This window comes from Cetorhinus maximus, chromosome 14, assembly GCF_964194155.1.
Source record: "Cetorhinus maximus chromosome 14, sCetMax3.hap1.1, whole genome shotgun sequence".
Taxonomy (NCBI): Eukaryota; Metazoa; Chordata; class Chondrichthyes; order Lamniformes; family Cetorhinidae; genus Cetorhinus; species Cetorhinus maximus.
This window is the reverse complement of record NC_135892.1, coordinates 108,101,891-108,121,299: the sequence shown is the minus strand read 5'-3', so window position 1 is coordinate 108,121,299 and position 19,409 is coordinate 108,101,891. Positions and strand designations below refer to the sequence as shown.

Sequence of the window (19,409 nt, the reverse complement as noted above, 5' to 3'; positions counted from 1 at the left end):
GCAGTGGCAGGAAGGAGTATGGAAAATAGAAGGATAATCAGAAGTGAACTTGCATACTAGCAATCATGATTGCTTCACAATAGTTGAAGTACAGTTTGTCCAATTTGTGTGAATCTATCAAGTCACTCCTGGCTTTTGGTGTTCTAGATGGCAGTATTGGAGATCCAGGGTAATGGAGAATCATCATACGTGTCGCAAGAAGCAATCAATAATGCAATTCAGTCACTAGAAGATACGCTGCAGCGAGTAAGTATTGTATCGGCTCAACTACAAAAGTTGAATGCTCACGTACTCAGCTTTTTGAACATATCCAGTTAGCCGTAAACGTAGCCAGAGAATCAACCTGCACTTGTTTCTTTTCTTGCTCCTGTACCATTCCCTCTGGTGTTGCCCAAAAGATCTATCCTTGGCCCCCTTCTATTTTCCGTATAGATATCTACATGTCACCCTTGGTGACATCATCTGAGAACATAGAATCAACTTCCACATATACGCCGATGATGCCTGGTTGTACCTCACCAGCACCTCTCTAGACCTCTCCAATGTTTGTAAATTGCCTCCCTGCTTGTCTGACATCGAGTACTGGATGAGCAGAAATTTCCTCTGAATAAATATTGGGAAAACCAAAGCCACTATGTGCCCCTGGCTGGTGTATTTCCCGCAGGAGGCATGGCACATAAAATAGGGTGGGCACACATCTCACCACCTCCCTGCCCAACCCCAAATTCATCCCCATAATCCGGAGGTGGAAGAGGTGTTGGGCGCGCTCTGAAATCGGCAGCCTGCCACCGTATTTAAATGAATAATCAAGGGTCAATTTGGCTTGTTATGAAGCCAATTGACTCTGATAATATGCTGCTCACGCCACAAAAGGTTTGGCATGGGCAGCTGACTGGAGTGGGGGTGTTTTCACTAAAATGCTTAAAGGGTGGGAAATAAGGGAAGATTGCTCTTCGGGAGCTGCCCTTGCCAATCACAGGGCGGTCCCCCTTAGGTGAAACTCCCTACCCCCTTCCTGCCAGCTCCCTCCCATAAACCCACTCCTCTCCCTAATTTGCTATTAGGAACAATGTATAGCTTTAAGTTTAATTTATATTTTGTATTTGCATGTTAAGAAAGGTGAAACTTGGTTTTAGTGAGCTGGGTGCTGGGAAGTCTGGGCCCTGATTATAAACATGCATTTTTAATGAGGTTTTACAATTCTTGAAGTGAAGAGATGGGTTACCACGGGGTTAATCATTTTGTGAAGTTAAAAATAAAACATAGTAGAAAAAAAACTGCTGTTGCCTAGTGATTGGGTCGAGAGAGACACAGACAGGGAAACACAGAAGAGAGGTCAGTTAGTGTGAATATACCAGAGTGTGCAGACAGAAGGTCCGATCCCTAATAAGAAATCCTGCTGGGGAACTGAGTTTAGGGAACTCATGTGTTTGCTCTGCAGTTGAAGTAATAGTGAGTTTAGATAGCAGTTTTTGGGTGTCTCCGGGAGAGGTACCAACTGAAGAAATGCATCTAGTGAATGCTCAGAAGTCCACCGGAAGAAAACTGTTTGAAACTGAGCTGACCCAATCAAGAACTGTTGGTATTGAGACAGTGATAAACCTTCACTATGGTTTTGTGTCTGTAAGGGTTGCTGGGATAAAAGGAATAGTGAGAGTTTGAATCATTTTATGGTATCTGTATTGAAATATTTCCAACCTTTTTGTCGGTGCAATATCTTTCATTTTTCTTCAACAAAAGTTTAATTCTTTGTGTTAACAGTATACTGGCAGACTCTTGTGGATGTGTTCAGTAACTGACCTCCACAAAGTTAGGATCTACCAAGCCAGGTTTCACTCTGGGACCTGACTTGTCCATTATTAACATCAGTTGGGATCATAACAAAGTGGGGCTTTTGCGGGATTAAAAATCCTTGAATTCAGTGGAATCTGTGAATCCTTTAAAGAAACGAGTATGTGGAAATAGTGGGGATAGGAACAGGATTTGTTGTGAAGTATATTACAAGGGTTAGAATTGAAAAATAGCTTTGACTGTTGCTAAGACTTCTCGGAGTAGAAGATGTAACAGGTTATTCGAAACCCTTGACTAAGGTTAAACTGAGAGAGTTAGCAGGTAAATTGAAGATGTAAATAAAAGCAGGATTTTGTAACAATGATATGATCAAAGTAATTGCCAAGCATTTAAAATTAAGAGGAGACACCTGAAATTGATGTATCTCAGCTATAAGTAGCAAAAATTCAGTTGCAAATGAAGCAGCTTGAGATAACAAAAGAAAAAGATGGGAAACACTTGAATGGGGAGGGAAAAGAGAGAAATGAAAAATGTTGAATTATAAAGAAAGGAGAAAGAAAAAGAGCAAAAGAAATGGAAATGAAAAATTTCAAAATCGAAAAGGGAAAAGAAATGGAAATGAAAAGGCTGGAATTGGACAAAGGCGAAAGAAAAATGAAAAGAAATGGAAATGCGAAAGTTTGAGTTTCAATGAGAGAAAGAAATCAGACAACGTGCCTTGGTTAGAAAAAAGCTTAGTATAAAGAAAAAGAGAAGACAATAGTTCAAAGGATGATCCTGATTCCACTGAGGGATTTGATTTAACTAAAAATCTTCGTTTAGTACCTAAATTTTCAAAGGATGGAGTTGAAATATATATATATCTTTTGAAAAGATAGCTATGAAGTTGACATGTCTAAAAGATGCTTGGACATTAATGTTATGAAGCTTCCTGTCAGGTACAGCTGAGTGTGTACACTAGACTATCAGAGGAATAGTTTGCAGACAATAAAGCAGTTAAAAGGGCAATACTCAATCCTTATCAGCTTGTTCCTGAAGCTTATTGATTAAAGTTTAGAACCGTGAGAAAAAATCCTAATCAGACACTTGTAGAATTTGCAAGAGAAAAAGAAATGTTATGGGATCAGTGGTTTTGATCAGTGAAGTTGGAGAAAACTTTTGAGAACGTGAGGAAATCATGATTTTGGAAGAACTCCAAAATAGTATTCCAGTAATCATTAAGACTTATTTAGATGAACATCAAGTATCAACGATCTGAGAAGCGGCAGTTTTGGCTGACACCTGTGATATCTCACACCGACAGTTACATGTGGGGGAATGGCCATATGGGAATCAACAAGGAAACTAGTGAAATATAAAATCTGGGGATGGCAAAGCTACTAGCTCTAGGGAGCAAAGATGGACACCAAAATAATGAAGAAGATAGGCTAGAACCTATAAGTGATGTGAAGAAAATAGTATGCTTCTATTGTCATAGGACTGGACAGAATAAAACTAATTGCTAGAAATTAAACTGAAGAACTATTGCAGTACCAGGAATGCTTAAGGAATCCTCAGAAAAGATTGTACCAGGAAAGGAAATGGGTATTAAAATCATAGCAGTGGTACAGCTAAAATATGTTCCCTCAGAACTTACTAGGAAGGAGGATATGGCTCAAGATAGTCAAGAAAATTCTTCCTCAATTACTGCTAAAGAGGTTCTGGATGTTTTATCTTGAAGGAAGATGTGTTCCCTTACTCCTTCAACAAATAAGTAAACAAATTATGGAAAGGTTTAAAGATTTTGTTTATAGAGGGGAGGTATTGCTTTATTCTTCTAACCAAGGAGGCAAACCAATAAAGATATTGAGGGACAGTGGACCAAGTCAGTCACTGATACTGGCTGATACAATTTGTTTTCCAGAGGGACTAATGAAGGAAAAAATGTTAACTGGAAGTAAATGTGGAGATTATAAACTCGTCCAATTATATAGAGACCAATTAAAGAGTTCTTTAGTGAGTGGAGAGGTGGCAGCTGGAGGTGTGCATTAAATCCCTATAGAAGGAATTGATTTTATCTTGGGGAATGACCTGGCTGGCTCAAAAATATTAGCCTTACTGAGGGTGTTGGAACAACCAGTGGAAGTGAAAGGAACTGAGATGCTACAGGAGGAACATCCTGGATTGTTTCCTGACTCTGTTGTGACGGGATCTCAGGCCCATATAATTAGGCAGCAAAAGGAAGAAGCTAGACAAAAGGGAGATGATGTAGGAACTCAAGTTATCTGACACTATTTTTGAAAACTTAGGTAAAAATGAGCAAGATAATGAGAATGAGGCTTGACATGTTTATCCCATCTTCTTCAGTAGAAATGCAACAGGCTGATCCTGAGTTGAGCTGTATCAAACAGCCTACTCAGAGACTGAATCAGAACCAATATCAAGTGTTATTTAAAAGACGAAGTGCTAATGAGGAAATGGAGACCAGCCGATGAGAAATAGGTAGTAGTTCATCAGGTGGTAGTTCCATCTGGATATCGTAACAAAATTTTACGAGTGGCTCACAAAATTCCAATGGCAGGTCATTTAGGTAATAGGAAAACACAGGCTAAAATACTGAAATATTTTTATTGGCTAGGATTGCACGAAGGCATCACTAAATTCTGCCAGACGCGTGAGACATGTCAGGTAGTGGGGAAACCTCAATCATCAATTAAATCTGCACCTTTAATTATAATACCGGCTTTTGGAGAACCGTTAAGCAAAGTCTTAATAGATTGTATAAGACCTTTACCTAAAAGCAGAAGTGACAATACGTATCTTTTAACAATTATGGATATTTAGGCAAGATTTCCTGAGGCAGTGCATTTGGGGAAATTTATGGCAAAAATGATATTGGAAAGGTTAGTTCAATTCTTTGAGATACAGATTACCTAAGGAGATAACAATCCGATCAAGGCTCAAATTTTGTCACAAATATTTTTTTAAAATATAGTTTGGGAATAAAACAATTTAAATCTTCAGCTCATCATCCACAATCGCAAGGAGCATTAGAAAGGTGGCATAAACTTTAACAACTATGATTAGAGCCTATTGTCAGGAACATCCTCATGATTGGGATAAATTAATTCAATTTTTACTGTGCCATTAGAGATGCCCCTAATGAGCCCACATGTTTCAATCCTCGTGAACTGATATATGGGCATGCAGTGAGAGGACCCCTTAAATTAATTAAAGAAAAATTTATAAACCAAAATTCAGAGACTACACTTTTGATCTATGTGTCAAATTTCTGGGAAAGATTAGCCAAAGCATGCGAGTTGGCCAAAGAACATTTGAAAATCGCTCAGCAAACAATGAAAGCTAGAGCAAATTAAAATACCAAAGCTTGAAATTTTGTTGCTGGAGACAGGTGTTAGTGTGTGTATGTCAGAGTGCAGACAGAAGGTCTAATCTCTCTCATAAATCCTGTACATCTGCTGGGGAACTGAGTTTATGGACCTCGTGTTTGCTCTGAAGTTGAAGTAATAGTGAGTTTAGGTTGCGGTTTTTGGGTGTCTCAAGGAGAGTTACCAGCTGAAGTAAAGCATCTAGTGAATGCACACAAGTCTGCCGGAAGGAAACTGTTTGAAACTGAACTAACTTGACCAAGAAACGTTGGTGTTGAGACAGTGGTAAATCCTCACTGGAATTTTGGGTCTGTAAGGGTTGCTGTGATAAAAGGAATAGTGAGAGTTTGAATCATTTTCTGGTATTGATATTGAAATCTTTCCAATCTTTTTGTCTAGTGTAATATAGTTCATTTTTTCTCTTGTTTAATAAATGTTTTATTCTTTGTGTTAACAATATACTGGCAGACTCTTGTGAATGTGTTCAGTAACTGACCTCCACAGTTTCTTAAAAAAAAATGTTAGGAGCTACCAAGCCAGGTTTCACTCTGGGATCTGACTTGTCCAGTATTAACATCAGCTGGGATCATAACACAGACCAAATCCTCCTGGGCCAAGACCCTGGACTTACCCGCTCCTGGGATCAATGGGCCTTGGTGGTGGTGGTCTTCTGCCATCCCGGCAGCGGCCAAAGACCCCTTTCTGGAGCTGCTGGGATTGATAGAGCATCTGATTGGCCAATCCAATTGGCCAGCAGCTCCAGAGGGTGGGACTTCCCAATGAGGGGTGAAAGTTCCATTCAGCCCTCGTTACTCCACCTTGCAGCACTTTATGGCTATGGATCGCCGTGGAGCATGCCAGCTCCACACACATTTTGGGGTGGGGGGGTGGTGGTGGGGAGGCAGCCCCCCCTGCCTCCCCAGTGTTATTCAGCCTGTTGTCTTTGGTCCCTGTCAGAAACTCATCTTCATAGCCTCTCCATGGCTGAGGCTGAGCTAGACTATTTGCAACCTTGGTTGTTATATTTGAACCCAAGATGAACTTCCAACCACATGTCCCCCACTACTCCATCTCAGTTGCTGCCAAAACCCTTGTGTCTTTATATCTAAATTGGACTATTCCAGTGCACAACTGGCCAGCCTACCATCTTGTCAGCTTGATCATCCAAAACTCTTCTTGTGTCCTAACTCGCACAAAGTCCTGTTCACCCCTGTACTCACTGGTCTACATTGGCTCTTGGTAAGCAATGCCTCAATTTTTAAAATTGTAACCTTGTTTTCCAACCCCTCCATGGCTTTGCCCTTCCCTGCCTCTAGTCTCTTCCAACCCTACAACTCTAAAATCTCTGCTCCTCCAGATCTGGTCTTTTGAATATTCCTGATTTTCAATTGCTCCTCCAACGGTAGTCATGCCTTCAGCTTCCAAGACACTAAGCTCTGGAATTCCCTCCTTAAACTATCCACCTACATGCCTCTCCTTTTCAAATGTTCCTTAAATCCTTAAATAGTTGTCAGCCGTGACTCAGTTGGTAGAATGCTCACTTCTGAGTTAGAATGTTGGGGGTTCCTGTCCCATTAAAGGACTTGACCCAAAAAAAAATCAAGGTGAACACTTCAGTGCATTTCTGAGGGAATGCTGCTGTGTTAGAGCTGCTGTCTTTCAAATGAAATGCTTAATCAAAACCGTATCTGCTCCTTCAAGGTCCTATAGCACTATTTTGAAGGGCAGAGGTTTAACCCTGATGTCCTAGCCTATATTCATCCCTCAATCAGCATCAGAAAAAATGATCTGGTCATTATCACATTGTTGTTTGTAGGAGCAAATTGGCTACTGCATTTCCTGCATTACAGCCGTGACGGCACTTTGAGAGGCCCTAAGGTCATGAAAGGTGCTTTATAAGTGCAAGTTCTTTTTTTATATATATCTCTTTTTAATCAGACTTTTTGTCATTGCCCAAATAAATTGTGACTTGTTGTCGAATTTTGGTTGGTAACACTCCAGTGCAGTACTTTCGGACATTTTACTACGTAGAAGCAATAGGACTCGTCATTCCTTTATACTCAAAGTTCTACAAATCAGATACAACTTGAATTACATTTGGATTTTAGTTTTCTTTACACTGTAAATTTCAGGAGTGCACCATTACAGCCTCGAGGATCACTTTAAGGAGAATCCTGTAGACGCTGTACATTGGTACCCCCCTTTTACTTGCTTCAGCATAAAACTACTGTCCATCCCAACCAAATACTTGGAAAATACAGAAAGGACTGAGTTTAAACCTGAGGATGAGAATGTACATCTGACCTGAAGTTTGCTAGTTTATTAATCTGTACATGTAACTTACTGTATTTCAATATGCAAAAGTTTGGGCTTTGTAGGTTTCTTTGTGTAAGCAACATGCTATTTTATCAACAGGGGGAATGTTTTAAAATACTGGTTTGCAATTTATTATTGGAAAACTCTTCTCATTTTCAAATATGGAAATAGGCTGGAGTTTCTTCCCGTTCAGGTGGTTTTTGAGGTGCCCTTGCTATTAAAAATTCTACCATAAAAACCCATTCTTCAAAAAAAATGCCTGTTACACTCATTGTAATTTCAACTCCAACCCAGTCAACACCGGTTGCCTGGTACTGGTTCAGGGTGTTGCAGTTGCAAAGGAAGTCAGATAGACCTCAATTTAAATCTCAATTTGGTAAATTATAGTGAAAATGAGCATTAACAGATTATAATATAAAGCGACTGCACACTTTACTGTGATTCTTACCTTAATTTCTTTTTAATGTTAGTCAATTTGTGGAATAGTACACAAAATGCTGTTGTCAGGTCAAGTGAGGTTAGAGATGGGGAAATATTGGAGCAAGGCCAAGAGAGGTGGAGATGGAATGGGAGAGACTAGTTGGCAGTGTTTGGGGGGGTGGGTAGTTAGGAAAAGTGCCTCAGTAATGATTGAAGGTATAAAGTATTGGGGGTGGTAATTATGGTGGTGGCATAGCATACTTTGAAAACTTCACTGGCCTAGACTGTTAGAAATTTTAATAGGCCCCAGTGAGAATCAGCCTTGCAAATAATGCTAATCACTGTTCATCTTGGGTCAGCAGGTCATTTGTAATCGTATTGGAATTTATGTAACTGCAACTTATTAATGTTAATTGTTAGATGTTATTTTGGGGTTGGACAATTTGAAATTGTAGATCTACATATCCTTTGACTCGACTGAAGTATGCAGCTTCAGCGCAAAATTGATGGGTGATGTGTGCACAGAGATTCTGTTGTGTAAAACCTTGCAGCTGGAGGAAAAAATATACTAAGTTGCACAGCAAGATAGGACCCTGATTAAATGTTTACCCTGATGGAGACAAATGTACAGGTCTGAAATGCAGACTTGCATTGTATGGCTAAGATGCAATAGCTTGTCTACTTAAGTGTTCAGGAGCTGACTGACACTAAAAGTCTGAACCAACCAAGAACAAGCCATTGAATAGTAAGCTTGAATTTATTTAGTTTTAAAACAATGGTAGATTTATAAATGTTCATCACCTGATCATTTTTAGGCTGCTTTGCTTTCTTTACCTGTTGAAAGCATTAGTAAATATGCTACTGAAAGATGGATTTGGTTCATTGAATTGCTCTTTCATGACTTATTTTCCACAGTTTTTAATTGTCTCTCCATTGTTGTGTTTCCTTCTTGAATACCACGAGTTGTGAACCTTTATTAAACAGTTTAGAATGGAATTTTGTTATTTAACCCCTCACAAGCAAGCGCCGCTGAAGTGCTCTGATTCTTGAGTATTGCTTGAAAAAAAGAGACATGCTATCAAAGCTTTTTGTCTTACACTTATTAGGACAGTTGCAAGACTGTCAGATTGCAAAGGGAGGGGCATTTATACTGCGTGAGAAAAGGGGTGCTGATTGGTTCTCAAGCCAGCTCTGATTGATTGAGACTTTGCCAACGTGAAAGTACCAAGGAGCTATTCCCTCCTTCCCCCCCCACATGCTCTTATTTATTCACAAAAGGTGCAACGCCTGATCATGTTCCTTTGCCTACAGAGGACAGGTCCTTGCATTTGAATTTATGCACCTTCTAGCAAGCGTAAGTGAGCTACATTGCAAGCCCAACTGATGATTGTAAATTGGTTGTTAGTGGAATTCTTGGCACACTTGGGATTGTTCACTACGTGCTGCCCAATCACAGAAGCACATCCAACATTAGACATTGTTCTGAGTTTACAAGCATGGGTTGACTGAGTACAGTCAGTACACTGCCTTTTGTGAACAGTCAAATGGATGGACTGTTTGATACGAATGGCTAGTTGTTGGCACGTATGGCAACTGTCATTGCACTGGCACTGAAATTCATATACCATATTATCATTTGGGTGGTAAGCAGAACGTCTTTTTGGCTTGATGGCAGCATTTTGTTGGTGGAAAACACCTCTGCATAGTAGCAGCGTGAAACAGCTAGCTTCACCTGTTGCTCAAATTTTTGAGATACTTTATCCTTCCAGGGCAATTTGAAGTAGACTGGGCACTTTTCAGGTCCAAAGGTGGTGGTCTTTGGGCCATTCATGGGTATGCACAATACACAGCAAGCGATGACCTGACCAGGGTAGCAATTATCACACAGGATAGCTTTGATGCACCATATTTTGGTGTTAAGCTTGCATGGTAAACAAGTGGCTTGGGCCCTATCTGAGATTGCCGATAAAGCCAATCTTCTAGCACGTGGAGCTGTCAGAATCCCAACACGTATATTGACCAGTCAGGATAGGCTTGCGGTAGACAGTAGCAGATTTCTCAGCTAGCGCATCGAGGAAAGGGTGCTCATTAGACCGCTCCATTTCAAAGGTGAGTTTGAGTGCGGGATGGAGCCCATTAAGGTGTGCAAGGAAATTCTTACATGCAGCTGCGGAATCAAATATAGCAAACGTAATATCTATGTATTGGAAATATGCAGGGGGGTAGGAGGTATGGTGTCATTCCATCAGAAATCACTGACAAAAATGTTAGCAAGAGCTTGCCCTAGAGGGGATCCTGTGGCATCACCATCTACCTGGGCATACATAGTGTCATTAAAGCTGATTTCAACTGTCTGAGTTGCTAAGTTCATAAGTTCAATGAATACAGATTCAGAACATGGCATCACATCTAGGTTGCCATGATATAGTGATGTGGTGCAAATGTATATGGCTTCCTTGAACGGCACATTTACGAATAGGCTTGCAATGTCAAACAATCACATAGACACGACATTGATGTTGATATGCAGGTCACATATAGTCATAGCAAAAATGAAGGAATCCTTCACTGTGTATGTAGAATGCTAGCTCAGAACTGGTTGTAGCAACTTCCTCAAATCATGTTGTGCAGAATCAGGCATAGATAAGATAGATAGCAATGAGACATCCCTTTTATGTGTCCTGGCAGCCCATACGTACGTGCACTTGGTGAACCAAGGGAACAAATGCCATTGTGCACTCCACAAGGCAACTCGTTACTCTTATCCAAGTCTAGTAAATGTCTTTGTAACTTGTTTTCGAGCAGGGCTGTATGGTTATGCTTAGTAGTAGGTCCAGTGGATATGAATTTGGATCCACCATTAAGAATGGTATGCATTTTGTCTATATAGTTTGCTTGTTTAGGATGACTACTCCAGTCCCTTTGGCTGGCTTGCAAATATGTATGTTTGGGTTGACCTTCAGGTCTCACAACGGCACTAGACATTCACGCTGCATGTGAAAATTGGACAAGTTGTTGGGTATCCGCAAAATGCATGTGCTAAATCAGCTAGTTGTGCTTTCAAGGACTCGGTGTTTCATTGGACACTGGGGTTTGTGGTGGGATGGCTGAGATTAGAGGAGATCAAACTCTGTAAATACCTCTTCCATTTGATGTGGGACATAGGAACAATAAATTTGAAGCCAGGTACTTATGCCCCAACAACCGGCAGATCATATCAAACAACACGTCCCTTCAGCTGTTTGCAATAAGCCGAGTACTAACCGTTGTAATGATCCCCAGCTAAGGTTACCTCTGGACAAGCCTGATCCCAGAGTGGAACCCAGCTTGATAGATCCTAACTTTGTTCAAATATGTGGAGAGTGGCTACTGAACAGTTACAGGATTCAGCTGATGGACTTATAACAAAAGAATAAAACACTTTTTCAACAAGAAAAGATGAACGATATTACAATACTCCTTCACCCACAACTATACCTTTACAGATATGTACAGATTTGTAAGGATAACACAAGTTACAAAAGCTATCTGATACTCTAATGTCCACAGTAAGTACATAATTCATGTTAATCTATGGCACCCTGTGGTCAGACACACCACACTCTGAAACCAGATGACAGATGCCACCTCAACCAGATGCTATGGATCTCTCCTCAACTCCCCCCAGACACTTGTCACACCGTGAGCCAACCAGCCTCATTGAGCTCCGTCTTTCACACGATGGTTTCCAGTTGCCACTTTCCAAGACCTCGCTTTTGGAATCTTCTCACAAACCGATGCTTTCTCTCAGGCACCTTCTGCAAGGGTTCACCTGCAGAGCTTTGAACTCTCCTTCTGATGTTATAAGACGATAAGATATAGGAGAAGAAATTAGGCCATTCGGCCCATTGAGTCTGCTCCGCCATTCAATCATGGCTGATAAGTTTCTCAACCCCATTCTCCCACCTTCTCCCCGTAACCTTTGATCCCCTTACCAATCAAGAACCTATCTATCTCGGTCTTAAATACACTCAATGACCTGGCCTCCACAGCCTTCTGTGGCAATGAATTCCATAGATTCACCACTCTCTGGCTAAAGAAGTTTCTCCTCATCTCTGTTCTAAAAGGTCTTCCCTTTACTCTGAGGCTGTGCCCTCGGGTCCTAGTCTCTCCTACTAATGGAAACATCTTCCCCACATCCACTCTATCCAGGCCTTTCAGTATTCTGTAAATTTCAATCAGATCCCCCCCTCATCCTTCTAAACTCCATCGAGTATAGACCCAGAGTCCTCAAACGTTCCTCATATGTTAAGCCTTTTATTCCTGGGATCATTCTCGTGAACCTCCTCTCGACCCTCTCAAGGGCCAGCGCATCCTTCCTGAGATACGGGGCCCAAAATTGCTCTCATTCTAAATGTGGTCTGAAATGTTCCTCTCCCCTGGGTCATCACATGCATTCAAGCTGTCTTCCATGCGCGCACTCTCACCGATTCAGCCGTCAACAGTACCACTGCTTCACATGCCCATAGCAAAGAGTTACAGACCTTCAGTTGTCTCTTTGGACCTGGCCTCTTGCAAGCTGTTCTCGCTTTAATCTGCTTTCTGCAGCTTGAAGCTTTAAACTTGAAGCTTGGAGCCCTTCACTGTCCCTCACTCTTAACTTCACTTAACAGACCCTTTCCCAGGTTCCTGTCCTTCCTTTGACTAGAAGGTCCTCTTTGGACTTTCCCCTCTTCCACTGCCCTAATTTTTGGGGTTTTTCTTTAGCTTGGAACTGGCTTGCTTCTGTTTGGCAGCTATCTTCCAAATCTGCTGAACTCCAACAGCTTCCAAATCAAACTGCTGTCTTTCTTCTTTGTGTCTGTGGGAGAGACCTGCCTCTCTCGCCCGCCGTTGCTAGGCAACAGTCCAATTCTTCTACCCTTGTTTGTTTGTTTTTCCCTTCAGGAGTTGTAAAACCCCTCACTAGAAATACAAGCACCTTTACAAAGTGAAACTAAAACTCCATTTGACCTTTCATAACACACAGATACAGAAATACAAATCAAACTTAAACTTTAAAGCTAAAATTCATTCCTAACACCCACAAATACCAATATAACTACTTAAACTATCTCTATTTCCTAACACCGTACTCAACCAACTCAGGCTTACATAACTCAGAACGTGGGCCCAAATCTTCTGATCTGGGTTGACACCCCTATATCTGACCCTGGCTAGACAAAAAAACCTACCCATTTACCTTCCTCCAATTCTTCTGACCAATCTTCCACTGGAATATCCTGCAGAACACACTCAGCAGGGGAAACCTCAGGCGCAACGGAGAGAATTTGTGTAGAAGCCACGCCCCTTTTTTACTCAACTAGTTGCCGCATTCTGGTGCGTAAGAATTTAAATATTCGAAAACTTCTCTGTGTTAGTGATTGAGTGGGTAAGTTAATGGGTGAATGTGTATGTGTGTAAGGGGGTAGGGTGGAAGCTGGGTCAGGTGGTGAGGCCAGATCGGATTGGGGTGGTGGGGTGGGGTGGTGGAGGATACGCAGTAGTCAGTTGTATAGTTACCCAGGAGCTAGACTAGAACTTTTCTGCCAAACATTTCTTGGTTAATGATTCAAGTAAGTCGGAACTGTCCAAAGCCTCCAGCTCTGACTCAAAGTTGGAGACATTGTCAGAGGGCCCCTGGGAGCAGAGAAATTGCCCATCAGAAATTCAAACTTCCTGGGCAATTCCCAATTCTCTGATCTGGAGACTGGAAGATCTGGACCGTAATTTCTGACGTTAGATGTGATTCTGTGATTGGGCAGCATTTGCTGACAATCCCGAGTGTGCCAAGAATTACACTAACAACCAATTTAAGATTATCAGTCGGGCTCACAATGTAGGTCACTTACACTTGCGAGAACCTACACATATTCATGTGTAGGATCCTGTCCTCTGCAAGCAAAACGAATGTGTCCAGACATTGCACTTTCTTTGAATAAACAAAAGCATGGGGGCAATAGCTCCCTGGTACATTCACCACTGCAATGTCTTGACCAATCAGAGCCAACTTGTCACCAATCAGCACTCCCTTTTACCATGCAGTATAAATTGTTCCCTTTGAAATTTGACATTCTTGCGTCTGTCCTGATGAATGCAAGACAAAAAGCCTCCACAGCATGTCTCCTTCAGCTCTACTAAAGTTCTGTACTACCAAGCGAGTATTTGCTCTGTTTCTGGTGCAGGTAAGGCACCTCGGGGCTTTAACTGGCTGCAAATTATCGGATGCTAGTTGAGGACACGACCTTTCTATTTTCTCTGACTCTCACGAGTGTTTCAAGGTTTGGTAGCTTGCGCCCTTGTTGAAATGTATCTCCTTCTTGGCCCAGAGTATGTTTGATTACAGCATGTGGCAGCTCTGTAACAAAACTTTAGCAGACACTGGTAAGTGGTTCTTATATTTACCTCAAACCAGCTGAAGAGTCACCCTCTACTTTGATGCTTCTCTGTATCATGGAGAGTTGTGATCAGTGGGTCTTTAATTGGTATTGGGATAGTTTACAGGGAAAGAGTGCAAGGCCTCCATGAACAACTAACATTCACCAAAACCTGATGTGTATATAAAAGGATTATCCACAAATATTCTGTTGCTGTGAAGTAACTGATTTTTAAACTCTTGCCTACATTCACTGGGACTTTGAAAATTATGCAGAGTTTTGATGAAGAGAATAGACAAAGGTTGTTTTCCTCTGATTAAGAAGTCAGTAGCAGGGCATCTTTGATTTTTAAGCAGTGAGTGAGGAAGAGTGGTTAGGAGAATTTTTTTATCCAAAGTTACGGAATTCTTTGCAATATAGGGTGAAGAGGTAGAAGAAATTGCATCTTTTAAGAGAAAGCTGAATGCATATTTGCTGGGAACGATGACTGCTATGGCAAGAGCATGGCAGTGGGGTTAGTTTTGATTAATCTTTCAAATCCTTTTGTGCTGTAAATTTGAGTATTGTACTGGAAGCAGGCTGGGACACAAACATCTATCATGACACACAAGCTCATATTAGAAAATTAATTCAATTGTTGCTCAATCACTCCAAGGGTTTGAGGCAGAAACTAACACATCATACTTGAGTTTAACCATTAAAAGAAAAAATGTGGCTTCAGAGGTGAAAAAATAAAACAGTTAAGATGATCAGAGTGTAGTCATTTTAAGAAGCCAAATGTATACTCATTTTGTCCTAAATAAGTGCCTCAAAGTTCAGACTTGATGTTTACTGAATAGGAACATTCATGGTTACAGTATGCTCCCGCTGATAGTAAACTAATCTGAGGTGATAAATAAAAGTGGATGCTTTAAGTGTATTTTTCCTTTTCCATTTTCATGACAGGAATTTATTCAGAAATGTTTGGAGGTTGATCCTGTCAAGCGACCCACTGCACGAGAGCTTCTCTTTCACCCAGCTCTGTTTGAAGTACCTTCACTAAAGTTGTTAGCAGCACATTGTATCGTCAGTCATCCTCGTAAGTACTTGTTGTGAAAGCTCAAGTCATTAGCTTTGCACTGTTTGGAGCTCCAATGAATACTGAGGTCCAGGGGTGTGAATTGTATTGGAATGTGGTGGAAACTTGCTGTGAAATGTTAATTTCCATCCCCAGTTGGATGGAATGTAACTTTTTGAGTAACTTCATTTACAAGTGATTTGTAGACGATTTTTCCATTCGCAGTCGAGCTTCTCTGCTACCTCCTGAAGGGAAGAAGGGGGATTTAATTACGTAGTAACTTGCAGAAACCAGTTAATCAGCATATATAACAAAAATTCTTTTGGCCATCACTGATCATCGCAATTGGAATTTGAACGAGTCCCACAGGATTAACTTTTCAATATTTATAATAGTTTTTGTCCGAGTGGATGGTTTTACTTGGCCGTTTTAAAGGCCACATCTTTTTGTGGATTTTTTTGATGCCTGACTGGCTTGGAGGATTGGAGCACGTGATACACATGTGGCTGCCAACAGTTGGTGGTGGCAGTGGGTGGGTGGTGGCTTGGTGGAAGGTAAGGGGAGCACAACAGCAAAGTTGCTATGGCTGGAGAGATTATTTCTGTGAGGGATGGGATTGATGAGAAGGATAGAAGGATGGGGGGTGGCATAGGAGGTTTGGAACGAGTAGGATGGTATTGAGATGCCATGGGAGGGAAGGGATGGCCTGAAAGACGTGTGGATGAAATGCTGAAATTGGTAAAGTGTAGTAAAATGGCAGGAGCAATTATTTGATGCAACTTATTCAAAAGTTATTTTTTGTGCTAAAAATAAAAGTTCACTAGATTTGAATGACAAGTTTTAGAAAAGCTGTCAGGTGAATTAAAAGAATACATCACTGTTGACTCTATAGACAAAGATGACAATCTGTACCCTCGGGAATTTTTGCACTAACTCCAATGGGTATGCTACCGCACAAACTTAGGTCTCAAGGAAAGAGCAGCTATAATGTTGTTATGAAACTTGAATCTTAAATAACAACTTTGTTATGGAACAAGATTGATAGTTAGGAAGCTGGTTTCTTCATGATAGATGCTAAAATTATAACATGCAGATTACAAGGAAAAAGTGTTTTTCCTCAAATAATGTTGAGCCCATCAGATATAAACCTGCCTTTTCAACTCAGGAGAAAACAGTTCCCAAGACTTTCATATTCTAGACTATGAATAAATCTCAAGGCCAGACGCTTGACAAAATTTGTACTTGTATTCCGAGGTCTGTTTTTACACATGGATAACTTTGAGGCTTATTTCAGAGTGAGCAGTTTTAATTCTATTAAAGTCTTTGGTGAAAGAATAACTAGAAATCCTGTATTTTAAAAAAGTACTGTTGCAGTAAAGATATTAATTTGACTGCAAATGTTTTGTGGGTCTCTGCTAGTATATATAATAGTCCAGGCAGGTGTTACTTTGAAGTGAGACTGTTTTCTACCCTTGTAAACCAACAGAACATTGTGAATCACAGGGTACCTTTTCCTGCAGTCTCTTTTGTTTCAAGTTTGTATTTATGAATACTCTCATTGTGAAGGAAGATTGTCACTAATACATATCAAGTACACATTAAAAAGTTAAACAATTAAAGCTTGCTGAAAAGCAATTTGAATACATAATGGCTGTCTCACAGACAGCTCCAACAGCACTCAGGAAGCTTGACACCATCCAGGACAAAGCAGCCCACTTGATTGGCATGCATCTACTACTTTAAACATTGACTCCTTCCACCATCAATGTAGTAGCAGAGGTGTGTACCATCTACAAGATGCGCTGCAGTAACTCACCAAAGCTCCTTTGACCGCATCTTCCAAGCCAGCGACCTCTACCACCTAGTAGGACAAGGGCAGCAGATGCATGGGAGCATCACCACCTGCAAGTTCCTTCCAAGCCAGACACCATCCTGATTTGGAAATGTATTGCCATTTCTTCACTGTGTTGCTGGGTCAAAATCCCGGAACTCCCATCCTCACAATACTGTGGGTGCACCTACGCCACATGGACTGCAGCGGTTCAAGAAGGCAAATCGCCACAACCTTCTCAAGGACATTTAAGGATGGGCAGTAAATGCTGGCCTAGTCAGTGACACCCACATCCCATGAAGGAACGGATTTTTAAAATCTGTATAGTGATTAACCTTATTAATTGACAATATAGGTCCAGAAACTGAAGAATATAAGTTCTGAATGTGTTTTTGTTAAATAAAAACTTGTATTGTAAAGCTTTTTTTCTACCTCTCAAGGTCTTCTGGGTTTCTCAGATTGGGATTTTTAACCACTGGATTTATTTATTTGATTCAAAAACATGTCAGATTCTTGAGTTTATGAAATTACCTACCCAATGCTTTGTTTACTTTTTAAAAATTGAAGAGCTGACCACTTGCCTGAATTCATTTTTTTGTCAAAATCATATTGGAATGAAGGCAGGGTGTATTTTTAAATTCAACATGGGAATTGTTTCTTCAGTAATTGTAGAAGATAGCCTCTGACAGGCTGGGCAAAATGTAATTCCGTCTTCTTTTACAGACATGATTCCTGAAAATGCTTTGGAAGAAATAACAAAAAGCATGGACATGAATGCAGTTCTAGCAGAGATTTTCCATCATGATGCAGAGGGAGTACAGATCAGGTATTGTAAGAATAGCTGGCACCTCATTGGCTAATCCCCTTTTGACAAGATCTAAGGCACATGTTTTCCATATGCAGTCAGAATGGAGATTTATATTTATCCTGTCGTGTTTGCGTCCACCATTTATCTTGCCTGCACTTTGGGCCTGCAGCAGAAGAATAAAGTTGGGCCCACAACCTTCAACAGAGCTGCACACCTAAACATCTGGAAGATGAATGTCAGCTACCCAAAGAGAAAGTAAATCTCATTTTGGGGATCGCATTGCAGCTACTCTAAAATTACATGCCATGTTCCAGCCCATGCTTCACTTTAATAGACACAAAAAATCATTAAAATTTCAATTCAAGTCAAAAGTATGCCAAGAAATATCACTGTTTCACCAAGTGGATCATGTGTTTTCTGAGTATAGCAGAGAGAGAATTTGTCTTCTGGTATCAAAGGGTCACTCTAGAGTTCCTTAATGACCTGATGATAAATCTATAGCAGCCTCATCACAGCGGGTTGCTGCTCAATGTTTGAGCTTTTGGAAACACTGGCTACAATTCAGACAATAATTTGAACAATTTGATCCACTGCATCCAAGAGGAAATATTTCAGTTTTCTTCCCCTGGCCAAATTTGCTTGTTTTTGACAAACCTGCGCCATTGCTACACTAAATTGCCACACAGTTATAGTCATCCAATGGTAGTGGAAGTCTACAGATTGATATCCATTTACTTTGGCCCCTCAAAATCGGATTACCTGCCTTATAAAATTGAGGCAGTTTGCTGACGTAAACTATTAGTTGTCTGATACCTAATACAGTTAATTTGTAGCTAACCATATTGGAAGGAAATCTATTTTCTAATTTATTTCCAATAGTATATCAAACTACAGGCCCTGACAATATTCCGGCAAAAGTACTGAAGACTTGTGCTCCAGAACTAGCTGTGCCCGTGGCCAAGCCATTCCAGTACAGCTACAACACTGGCATCTACCTGACAATGCAAATTGCACAAGTATGTTCTGTCCACAAAAATCAGGGCAACCAAGCCAATTACCATCCCATCAGCTACTCTCGATCATCAGCAAAGTGGTAGAAGGGCTTGTTGACAGTGTTATCAAGCGGTACTTACTCAGCAATAACATGCTCACTGACGCTCAGTTTGGGTTCTGCCAGGGCCGCTCAGCTTCTGACCTCATTACAGCCTTGGTCCAAACATGGACAAAAGAGCTAAACTCCAGAGGTGAGGTGAGAGTGACTGCCCTTGACATCAAGGCAGTAAATGTTACTTGCCACTTAGCAGCCCAAGCCTGATTATTGTCCAGGTCTTGCTGCATATAGACACTGACTGCTTCAGTATCTGAGAAATCCAGAATGCTGCTGAACATTGTGCAAACATTCACACTTCTGACCTTATGATGG

At 40.8% G+C, this 19,409-nt stretch overlaps 1 protein-coding gene across 1 annotated transcript in view; it reads left to right on the top strand.

Annotated features, from left to right (window-relative positions):
• nrbp1 (nuclear receptor binding protein 1) overlaps window positions 1-19,409 on the top strand; it is an 89,277-nt gene that overhangs the window by 57,711 nt on the left and 12,157 nt on the right. Inside the window, exons 9-11 of the mRNA XM_078557447.1 lie at window positions 148-246; window positions 15,236-15,368; window positions 17,902-18,004. Of these exons, the coding sequence (XP_078413573.1) occupies window positions 148-246; window positions 15,236-15,368; window positions 17,902-18,004 (335 nt within the window). The remainder of the gene's footprint in view (window positions 1-147; window positions 247-15,235; window positions 15,369-17,901; window positions 18,005-19,409) is intronic.